The sequence below is a fragment of the Hylaeus volcanicus genome, chromosome 8, assembly GCF_026283585.1.
Source record: "Hylaeus volcanicus isolate JK05 chromosome 8, UHH_iyHylVolc1.0_haploid, whole genome shotgun sequence".
Classification (NCBI taxonomy): domain Eukaryota; kingdom Metazoa; phylum Arthropoda; class Insecta; order Hymenoptera; family Colletidae; genus Hylaeus; species Hylaeus volcanicus.
In genome coordinates this window covers 13211368-13223765 of record NC_071983.1, presented here as the reverse complement: position 1 = coordinate 13223765, position 12398 = coordinate 13211368, and the positions used below count along the sequence as shown (strand labels likewise).

General features: G+C 40.2%; 1 protein-coding gene across 1 annotated transcript in view; it reads left to right on the top strand.

Annotated features, from left to right (window-relative positions):
- Positions 1-1819: 1819 nt before the first annotated feature.
- The window catches only part of LOC128880638 (uncharacterized), a 54109-nt gene continuing 43530 nt past the window's right edge, over positions 1820-12398 (top strand). Inside the window, exon 1 of the mRNA XM_054130924.1 lies at positions 1820-6276. Within this exon, the coding sequence (XP_053986899.1) occupies positions 3032-6276 (3245 nt within the window). The 5' untranslated portion in view covers positions 1820-3031. The remainder of the gene's footprint in view (positions 6277-12398) is intronic.

The window sequence follows — 12398 nt, the reverse complement described above, 5'->3', positions numbered from 1 at the left end:
TTTAATTATTTCGACCAATTTCTCGAAACGGAGTTATTTTTTTTTTTTTTGCTTTTCTAGACCTTGCGGTAGACGATCGACTGTAAAACTGAAGGCAACTGTACATTTTCATTTACACGACTGTAGCAAATAAATACGTAGTTAAGATGCATATTTTGTATGAACAAGAATTATCTTTTACTGTGTTAATGTCAATACTGACAATTATTTTAGGCACCCGTTTGGGATATCTTAAAGAGTTTTCCAGAATTTGTTTTTAATTATATGCAATATATAATTAATACATTAATTTTAATTATAATCAATATGGAATTGAATAAAACATATTGATATATTATAATTATATATAAATATATCAAATTTGCAGACTATTTGTTACTAAAGACTTGTATTGTAACTGTAGTAATTGTAGATCTTATGATGATACAATATTAAGAGTCAAAACTGATGAATATTAGTTTTATTATTAATATAAGTCGACGTAAACATATTGTAAAGAAGTTTTATTATTAAATATAATGGAAATGGTTCAAATAAGAATTAAGAAATAAATAGAGCTGAAGAGTGAAATAACGCGCACGTGTGTTTGACTGCTGATTAAATGGAGAAAATGGGATATTTATAATTAATGATTAATTATCCTAATATCGAGTGACATTTCACTGCCAAGTGAACTTTCCACTCAAAGAATTTCGAAGACAGAATCTACCGTTGAAAATGTGGATACACACTTTACTTTATAAATAACTTGGGACGCATTTATCCACTCTGCATGTATAAATAAGCTCGTATAATATAGTTACAAAGCATAAAATTACAATATCCATTATCGCGATTGAATCGCGTAAAAAACTGAATATCAAATACAATTAAACTGATTGCTAAAAGCCTTTTCTTATAGTCTTGATGGCTGAGTTCGATACAGCAGTTACAATACAAGTCAATAAATTTTAGAACTTTATTTTAAACAGTTTCAGTTTATGATATTATGATACTAGACTGATACATATGAGTATTAAAAATATTTCTGTTGAATGACGAATAAAAAAAAATATGTTACCCTAGTAGAAACATTCATTAGCATAGTCTAGCAGCCAGTCGTGTTAAAGTTCAAAGAATACTGGGATGTCATAGATATCTCCATTGGAAGGAAGATCAACATTTTCAAAGTCCAATTACGTGGCTCGATATTGATTTCTAAAGACATCATTTCTTTTCATTTTCTTTTCATTTTCTTTTCATTTATCAAAAATAAGTTGCTCCGTTTTTTCTATCAGACTATAATAGTTCATACACAGAAAATTCTGTTTCGCGTTGTTAACCCTACAGTATGGGAATAACTAACATGATCTTAATTACCAGACTGCAGATATTTATGCATTTACAACAAATCTAAATATACAAGGATGTACAGAAACACATAAATATTCAACCTCTCGAGGGACAAAAAAATGAATTTTTGTTTTGCTTTAATCAAATCTATACCTACAATCAAAGCAATTGTTATCCGTAGATTTACACTCACTTTAGTGTCGAATATTTTTTAATTCTAAAAAGTATTATAACCGTAAATAATGGTAATTTTTATGTAAAATCAAACGTACACATACGTGTCAATGTTCCTCAAGAGGTTGATACAAATTTCTGTTCTTCATCTATGTATATAAAGATATGAATTTGCTTAAACATCCACAGTCTTATAATTACCATCGGAAAAAATTACTTTATAAACATCGCGTGGAAACATAATTTTACTCGGGTAGAAATTTTCACGGGGATCATAGTCGTCGGTGAACGTATTAAGCCGAGGGCTCCGCGAATAGTTCCGACCCTGACACGCGATTCCGTGGAGCGGGGGCGGCGGCGACGAAGTGGAAGGCAACTAGGAGGCACCGACAGTAGCTCCCAGACAGTGACTCCGTGCGTAACAACATGTAACCGGTGAATAGTTTTCTCAGTCTTATGTCATCGGTGACAATTCTTCGCCGTCCACGGTTCCCGTCGTTAACGATTCGCGCAGGGTCAAGGATAAAAAAAAAAGTGCGGTTCGAGAGGTTCCAATCGGTGGCTTTTCTCGCGAGGACGAAGCGTCGACGAAGGACTTTTCGGAGCGGGGAACCGAGAGAGCCGGGGAAAGAGGTCTCAAAGAAGTTTCGCGGTGAAAAATTTGGGGTGAGACCGAACGACCACCGCATTAGTGCAAAGAGCGAGTACAGCAGAGCGGAGAGAGGAAAGCGAACGATTCGAGAGAAGCTCGATGGGTCGAACACACTCAGTGCTGCCAGCCGTAAGCTCGACGGAGTCGACGCCGCAAGCTCGATGCAAATCGACGTTATAGATGCCACACGATGAAAATCGACGATCGTGCCGCTGATCATCCGCCCCGCTCCCCCGCGTCGTGTCACGGTTCGATAGCCAACTGAACGTCGACGACCTCCGCGATCGGCGAACCACCTTGACGGCCGTGGTATTATCTCCGCAGGAACCACTAACCTCTTTGGCCCGTGTCGACGAACTCGTGGAACTCGCGGGATCCTCGTCCCGTGGATAGGCGACAGATAGAGAGAAAGAGAGAAGAAGGGAAACGGCGGGACGGAATATCGGTGGTCAACGACGGTACGCGTCGAGGAAGAGGAGAGCGTGGCTTATGTGTCCGGTGCATCCGACTCGCGGAAGTGCTGGGTCGACAATGTCAATGCCCTTAAGATCGATCGTTGCTTTCTCGAAACTGACTTGTTTGTTAGTGAACGGTGAGAAATTGACTTCACGGTGAGTCGAGACTTAACCGCGGTGCGTTCGAGCCGATCCCTTCGATCAAACGTGTGCCACGAGTATCGCAAAATACGCTCGACGAAGAATGTAATCGCGCGTAACGTTTGAATTGCTCGCGCACAGGGAGTAGTTTAGCCGTCGTTCGGATAACGCGTTCGTTGGAGATTTATAAAAACGGTTGGTGGGACACGATTCGCTGCCAGAAGAAGTAGTCTCGGTGGACGAGTGGCAGAGTAACAACAGCTCGTTGGATGGAGTGATGAGCGGGGCCCCTGCACGGGGCACAGCGCCCCGTCGTCAAAGACGTCATCATCATCATCATCACCATCATCAGAAACACCAGAAGCAACCTAGGGAAGAGGAGTCGACGGAGCCGGAAGAGAAACGGCCGAAAGTGAATCCGATTTTTCTGTGGGCGTCGCAGCGCGAGCAGAGGATCGTCGAGGTCAGATGCGAGGATTACGACAAAAGGAATCGCATCAAGCTGACGAAGACGGCGCAAGGATGGCGTTCAATACCGCGAACAGCGTCCAACATGTACTCGGTCGGTTTCGGAGTCGCCTCCCAAAAGACGAGCAGCGCAAACTCTTCGAATTCGTCCGACACGAACGACGGAAAAGGGAACGAGAAACGGCCAGGTCGCGCGACGCTGAATCTTCAACATATCTCCGCGAAAGAATTGACAAATGGACGGACCAATGGTTTGGTCACCAGGGACGGTGTTGGAAAGAAAAGGAGTTACGATGAGATCGATCGAACTAGCCACCATCGACGCGATTATGGCTTTCCATTGGATAAAATGCGAGATAACAGCGGGGTTGCGCCAACGTGGGACGAGGAACGACAAGAAGCGTCGTGTTCCGAGGAGGAGGAGGACGACGACGACGACGACGACGACGACGATGATGACGACGAAAACGAAGACGAAATGGAAGAGTATAGGTTCGAGAAAGACTTGGCCAGATGCAACGGAAGAAGTAACCTTGAAAAGCTGCAAAAAGACAAACTGTTCCAGCCGCGAGTGGTGCTGGAACAGCTACACTTTTCTCAATTGCCCGAAGGCGTTCATCAGAATGTCCTTCAGAGGCAAGGAAACGGCGAGAAGAGGCAAAACGAGGATGATGTTATCGCCGTTGAAAAGAAACCCGTCGTAGATAGCGAGAAAAGACGACGCTTGAACAAGGCGGGCATTCAGGACATATTGAATATGATAGACGCCACAGCCTCTCCGGTTCTAGCTACTGATACACCCTGCGCTGATTTGCCAGTCGACTCGACGAAAACCTATGTGGTTCTCAACGGGAACCATCATGGCAGCTCCACCGAGTGTAAAATCAAAGACTCGAATTTGAGTAACGATAACGATCGCTCGAGGGCGAATTTAATTTCCAATTATCAGCACGAGAACACCGATAAACCCGACGACGCTCTTGCCAGCGACAAAATTGAGATTCACGAGGAGAAGATTCTTGGAAACTACGATGGTGAGAACGAGGAAGAGAAAAATCCTCCCGTCAAGGAGAACGTCGTGGTCGTTTCGGTAAAGAATGCCTCGGACTCGAACTCAAAGTCGTGCAAAATCGCCGAAGCGGACGGTGGCCTTCGATCGAAGTGTAAATCAAACTCTCAGCCCAAGTATCAGAATATGGTGGCGATATTCGACGACGCCCCGTTGGAAGCAGAGGAGGAGCGACCCGACGAACCTGGGGAACCGATCAAAATAGACTATAACGATAGCTCGAAGATTTTAAACGCCCTGAGGAACACCCCAGGTCTATCTGTCTCTATAACCAGAACACACACGCCGGAGAGCGTGAAAAACGTGGTGGTACCTGCGACGAGGCCAGCCTCGAAAGCGTCGTCGTCGAGCAGATCGCCGGATTCCCAAGCGGAATGCGCCGAGAGGCTCTTGAAGAACGCCGATTCCGCGACAGAGACCCAGCAGAGAACTTCCCCGAAGAATCTGCCCGGTCTGTCGATCATCATACCCAGCTATCGATACAGAAATCCTCACGCTGTCGCCACCCATCCGATTTCCTCGAGTACGAAGGCTAGAGTCGAGTCTCCGGAGAGTACCGTGAATTTCACCAAACACGAATCGAATCTGGACCGATTCCCTCACGAGGAGGACGACGACGAGAGGGACATCGAAGAAGACGAGGACGACTGCGACTCTCAAGTTTTGGAGGATCTGAGACGCCAGAAAGCCGACTCGCTAGCTTACGAATCCGATCGCGATTATTTCCAAAGGCAAACCATAGGAAATTCGGACGGTCGGAAAACTCCCATGGAGAGCGGGAAAAATCAGGCCCAGGGTATCAGCTCGAGCAGAAACAGCGAGGCTCAAGCGAAATGCAAATATCAGGATGTAGAACACTTCGACGAGCAGGTACTCGAGGAACTTCGAACTCGTGGCACGGTTGTATCACCGCAGCCGAGTGGAATTCCGTGTTCCCCAGCTTCCAGGAGGCCCTCGTCCGCGTACCTCGAGAGGTTGCTACCTAGTCCTCCCTGTTCCGTGTCCTGTTCGGAGGACGCGAAAAGCGATCTAACCCTGAAAAGCATCCTGTCGTCGCCGAATCAACTGGAAGCGAGGGACTACGAGAAGCAGAAGGAGATATCGAGTCGTTGCGATCAGGTACCCAGCGATCATCGTGCCGTTCGCTCGGATATAAATCCCAAGGATGCCGAGAAAACCGCGCGAAAGGGAAATAGAAGCTTCCAAGAACGATTGACCGTTCAGAGCCTAGAGGCGAGGAACTCTGGTAGACCGATGTCCAGCGGTGATATCCATAGCACGTACTTGGCGACGGATCGCGCTGCAGTTAAGAGACCGATGTCTGCCGAGTGGTCCACCAATAGGCAGAAAAACCAATCGACTTCCTATCAGAAATCCTCCGGTAAGCATCGAATACACGCGATGGAGGAAGCCTGTGCCACGTCCAGTAGCACCGACAAGCTGCTCGATCCTGCTAGTCAACTACGAGAGTTGATCGAGACGTCAGGGCATCTGATACCCGATCCACTTCTGGTACCTAGGGATTACCTGCCCGGTCTCGCCGCAGCTCCAGCCACCGAAATCCCGAAACTGTTGGCGTCCAGACCAGAACTGAGATTACCAGAGGCATTGAACAGGCCCGATCTCCTGAGAGATCCAGATTTACTGGTGATATCCCTGGCTCATCTCCAGCACGTCCTCGACCACGGCGAAGGTCCAGTCTCCAGGTCACGACAGTCGAATCCGAGAATCAACAACGGCACTAACAAAGGAACCGGTCACGCGAGTAATGGAACGAGAAACGTCTCGCAAACGAGACCGAAACTCAGCTGCAAACCGATCGGCACGCTAATGCCGGCGCCCATCGATCTGTCCAGCAGCCGGCGTACCAGCCCTTATCCACCGTTGCTCAGGGTACGGAGCGGATTACTCAAGCAGGAACCGGAAGTGAGCTCCACGGCCAGCTCGCCCGACGACTCGCAACTCTGGCATCCCCTTTTCGGCAGGTAACATTTGAATATTTCAATTATCGTATTATTTTGCACGAGGTATTCGCATAGAGATATTATAGATAGAGTAGGGGAGCCAGACTTCCAGCTATACAACAGCTATCAACGCATGTTTACATCATTTTTATGTCAATGATAAATGGTTATCGTTTATACTTTTAACAATTACTATACATACGTATTAATGAAAGCACAGAAATTGATAGGGTAACGCGGTTTTTTTTTCTGTTTTTAACGCTTGGGCATTTCCATTTACAGGCAGATGTATGTCTTCCCTGCTCCGTCTATAATATTTCTATGAGTATTCGATATCGAACAAAATCAAGAATGAATCGATAAATCAATAAAAATATACAGTGTGAGTCATCTGAGAGTTGTGCTTTAAATGTTTATTTTGCTTTTAATGATACGAAGATATATGTCTGAAGAGGAAACTGTCTAGTTAAGAGGGAGACATACTATCAAGGTTATATATTTGTAGATTTCAAGGTTATTGTCGTCATTTTGTTGTTGTTATATTAGTAGCTGATAAAAAGACAAATTCAAATGTATGTACTATACTTTGTCGATTGTGCAAATTAAAATATGAGTTTATAAGAATAACTCTTCACAAGGCCATCCGAATGTGAACATATTCTACATGTTTGAATTTGCCTTTTTATCAGAGCTACAAGATTATAATAATGAAAATACCCCATCATGTTTAAAAAAGAAACGTCAATGAGCTTGAAATCTCTAAAACTATGACCTTGAGATTACTTTTTTTTTGTCTCTTATAGTATGTCCACCTCCGAATCAAACATTTTCCTTTGGAAACATATCTTTGTTTTATACAAAGCAACGGAGATATTTGAAGGATAAGTCTTAGGTGACTCACCCTATAGTACAACTTACGTTTCTTACGAAATTTTCAAAATCTCGAAGAATCGTAGTATATTAATAAAAATAAAAGACTCCTGATCCTTTATTTGTTCTTTAAAAATTACAATCTACAGAATGAAATGAAATTATACTTTCATTTCGAGCAAAATTTCCAAGAAGGAATCAAAAAAATAATCAAGTATCAGTTTCTTCTTCTAATTGTTTCATAAAAATTACAGTTCAAATTATAAAAAAAAAAGATATGAAATTATCTTTTTATTTAAATAAAACTTTCGATTCATTATTTGTTCAATGAAAATTACCAGTCTGGATTCTCAACTAAAATTATACTCAACCATAATGAATTAAAAGCTCATTTCAGTAATCATTCGATGGAACAAACGTTAAATAATAAATCTCTCGTACGGTGTGTCCATTATTTCTCTATTATTCGAGATAAATTTCGCTTATCTCCGAGAAATGCATCATTTATTCAAGCGGATACGAAGTTTCGCGATATTCTGTCGCACTTAATATTACCGCAAGGCGCAACGTGCATCGCCACGCAAAGAAATATTTCATGCTAAGAAATTGACACGAAGCACGTTTCCGTTAAGTGTCCTTTATTTTACTCGAGACTTGGAAAAGAACCTTTTATATCAGAAATGTCAGCTTGTGTTCCCGGTATTGAAACAGTAGACTTTTATTTTGCCAAATGCTTTGTTCCAGGCATCTATTCACCGATGCGCGTACATGTCTTTCGGTCGATGTCTTAATGAAATGCAAGCGCACTGAAACTTTTTCGCCGCGTTAAGTATTATATGTAACGGTGAATATACGCGTGTAAGGATTTCAATGGCCGAAAGCGCGGTGGCCATTGTGACATTGTCTTACGTGTATTCGTGAATGGAACGCTTTTCAGGAAAATTCTCTTTCCTACCCCTCTGAGATGTTATTCGATAAAGATAATTATTCACGGTCATTTTATTTACCTTCTGGTATGCAAACGAGGGTGGAGGGGGGGGGGGGGGACCAATATCGGATGAAAGATGCTGAAATGAAATACGTCTGGCCCGTACGACGACGACGACGGCGACTGTAATTAATGCGAAATAGGGGGAAAAGAGAGGGTAAAAAACATCATGAAAACCATATAAAATTGAGAGTCCATGGATTAAGCTCTCACTGCATCTTGAATCTGCATCTAGAAGCAGAATCAACTTGCGGACGCGGCGTTGCCAGTTAAATGAAGGATGTTGGGGCCACGACAATAATCCTCATATTGCTTCTTAAAGCATGCACAGATGGGCACAATTATTCTCCAGTGAAAACTTTCGAATAACAAATGAAAGATGATTTAATATTTGTTCAATAGAAATTGCATTCCACGTTGAACGAATAATAGGTTATTTAAATATCCAATGGATCGTATAAATCTTCCAAATAAATCGGTATGTGGCGTTTTTATTCGTTATCTATTATTTGAATAACACAGTTGAGCAAAATTACTATCCAGACAAACATTTCGAATAACGAATGAAAGGTGATTCGATATTGATGTAACAAAAGTTGTACTTTACCGTTTAACAAATAAGAAGTTATTCTAATAACTAATGAATCAAATGAACCTTGCAAATAAATCGTTACACGGTGTTTTTACTCGTTGTCTATTAGTTGAATAAAATTTTGCCCACCTCTGCAAGCAGCTTATGTAACAATAGTGTTTAAGATTAGTATTACACTGATAAATCAACAGTGCGTCATAAATAAGGTAGCAAAGATAATTATTTTAATAGTAGTAAATCAATGGTACAGTAAAGATAAGTAGAGATAGTTTCAATTGTGAATAGTATTTGAACGACGTAGTTGGCATTGTTTTTTTTTCTTTGTTTTATTAGCCTTTAAAAGCCTAAAATCGTACTGTCCAAAATCGTATTATACAAACTATGCAAAATATTATCCCATACTATGTATAAAATATATCCCATCACGTCTGATGTTCAACCACAGAGGATCTAAATTTCATTTCTAAATCGTTAATATAGATAAAGCATAATGTGATTATGGTACAATTTATACGACTATACAAATCTTTTCCAAAGAATATGAAGCAGTCCAGATAAATTATTAGAAAATTAACAATAAGTTCATAAACATTCCTCTTTTACTTGTACTACATACTAAATTCAAAACTAAATTCAAAAGAATGTATTATAATTTGTTTACACCGTATTACTTTCTTCTAATTTTATACTCTTGTAGAAGCACAATTTGATACCATGTTTGATGCATGTCAGGCGTGATAGATATTTATTTACAAAAACATTGCGAAATAAAGATTCCGCGAGAGTTCGAAGGTTCGCTCTCGTATTGTCGTGGGCTGTACATCGTTCCAACAGTTCGGAGTACCGTAATTAATTTATAAATACGGAATCGAGTATTTGTTCGCCGCTCGAGGACACATCGATAGCAATTACACGATCAATCGCTGAATTAAAGCGAAAGAACAACTGCCAGGGCGTTTAACTCTACGAGCATCTTGCCCTTGCCACTTTCACCATTCGATTCTAGCTCGCCTCGCTCGTTCCGTGGCTGTTCCACCAAGGACAATTAAATTTCGATCTACCCACTCGCTAGTGATGGAATTGAAACGTGTTTCAAACCAGCGATCGAACACTCTAAGAGGGGAAGTTTGTCAATCCGAAAATTCCAATTCATTTAAAAATTGTGCACTATTATTGGTGTCTTTAAGAAAAGCTATTGAGCTGTTTTTATTATCGGCAGAAATTCATTTCTTCAAGGTGAAAATATCCCTTATATATATTTCTACTTAGATTAGAATAAAAAGTTACGTGTTTCTCTATTTATCGTATATTTAAAACCAGAATAGGTAAAACAAAATGATTAGAATAAAATGATAATGGAACTGTGTTGGTATCATAGTTTGATATAATGCCTAAACGACACGTTTAACACCTGAGAGCCTCGGTTAATGTCTTCAGACGAGTAGCAATTTACTCAGACACGATTATCCTATCGGTACCTATCAATTGCATCTAGTTTAATACCTGTTTAATGGCAATTGCAATTTATCAAACGTGATAGAACGTGAAGTCAACATCAAACTGGATCAGTAATTCTTCAAGTAAAATAGGAATTCTTTTTTTAGTTTTTTTTTTGTTTGATCGATAACAGGTGACAAAATCAATGTGCGCCTTTTGCTGTATAGGCATTAACTTAAAGCTTCCATGTTTTCACTTTTAATTTTCTTCGGGAGTTGCATTTTATGTAGGAGAACTACTTGTTGAAGAAGACACAGTAATTTATCTGTAGTATCTTGCTAACACCTGTGTCAGCTTATTTCAAACTGTTTGATAATTCTGCTCGCTAAGCTAATTTACATCGACCATATCAATTTCGTATCAAGTATACTTGCCACAGTTATTTCTGCCCTTCTACTAGAAAGTTACCAGCTCCATTAACTCCAGCTGCAATCATTGACACGAATTTGATACGCCAGGTGTAAACTAGCTCACTGCTCGGGAAATAGAACGTGTTAAGCCAGAATCAGTTCGATATAATGTTTTTAATTAACGTAGTGTACGTTTATGTATTATGCATAAGTATATAATTGAAATAGTTGAAATTCTATGTCCTCTTAACAGTTTAGCTACCGTTCTATTTAGAAAGTATTTGCGACTTAGCTAAAGACTTTCTACATTAGTATACAAGGTGTCCCTAATTTAAGTGTCAAAAGTTTAGGAGCATGCAGGGCACCGACAAACTAAGAAAAAATATTCTTTAGAGATTTGCTCGTTTTTGCTCCGTTTTAGAGAAAATCGCGAGAAAGGAAACAAAAAAGTTTTCGTCTTTTCTCTCATTTATTTACAGTTACTTATTCAGTTACTTTGTTATCGCTTATTTAATGCAGACACTGTCCAAAAAAAAAAGACGACGTGCATACTATTTACTGGTTACCGCTTGAATTGCAGCTTGACATTGCTCTCGAGTTTAATTATTCTCTCGAGTTGATTGGTATCAAATAAATTTTCTGCTTCAAAATTCCGCACAAACGTAAACACTTAATCTTATCCTGTAAATTTGTTTCAACTGAGAAGCCGAATCGTGGCTGCAGTGCAGCAAATATCCCGGGAGCAATGTCAAATGCAATTCAAGCGGTACTAGTAGATGCAATGCATGCCTTGGAGCAAGAGGTCATCATTTCTTTTAACGGTGCCTGTATTAAATAAGTGGTAACAGAAGAAGTGAGTGTAAATAAATGAAAGCAAAGACGAAAACTTTTTTGTTTTCTTTTTCGCGATTTTCTCTAAAACAGAGCAAAAACGAGCAAATCTCTGAAGGATTTTTTTTCTTATCGGTGCCCTACATGTTGCCAAAGTTTTGACACATAAATTAGGGATACCCTGTATACTAATGTAGACTGACATTAAGTTGTGTATACGCTTAGAAAGTATATTAAATGCTCTGTCTGTTTTCTCTGATTGAGTACTGTGAGTAGACAACCAACAACACAGACAATAGATCGCAGTAGGTAGACTCTGGAATTAACAATGTAATAAATACAATTCCAGTGGACAAGGTGTTGGAGTTTCAATAGGATTTGATATTTAAAATGCATGTTATTATTAGTAATATCTTAACGGATTTTAGTAATCCTTATGGATCATAATAACGACATATTTCATCTGCTTGAAATTCAATACACTGCTTGGGAATGAGCACATATTGGTTTAGAATGAGTTTGTTATGTATATACGCTATAAAATATTCAGATAGACTCAGCCTCATGTTCTGATAAATATCTAGGGAATTGATACGGATCAGGACAGAATGGACTCCTTACTATGTATATGTATAGAGTACGTTCGAATATTAAATTAATCGTATAATTTCCAGTTATGTGTCCCATTGAATCCTACTTGCTGTTTCAAAAGTGTATTTTTCTGAGAACCAATGATAATATTTTTTAATATTAGTTTGATTCCACAACCCACTACTTGGGAACTGATACGTATCAAGTAAAAATGAGTTTGCTATGCCTGCTATAACATATTTGAATACTCAAGCAGTGAGGCTCGTTAGAATCTCAATAGTACTTGACATTTGAATTGCGTTTCATTAATATCATAAGTGAATTTCTATGACACCTGCGTGATACCTTGATACACTTCTAGAAATTGATACATATCAGGTATAAATGAGTTTACCATGCTTGTTATAACATATTGCAATACTCT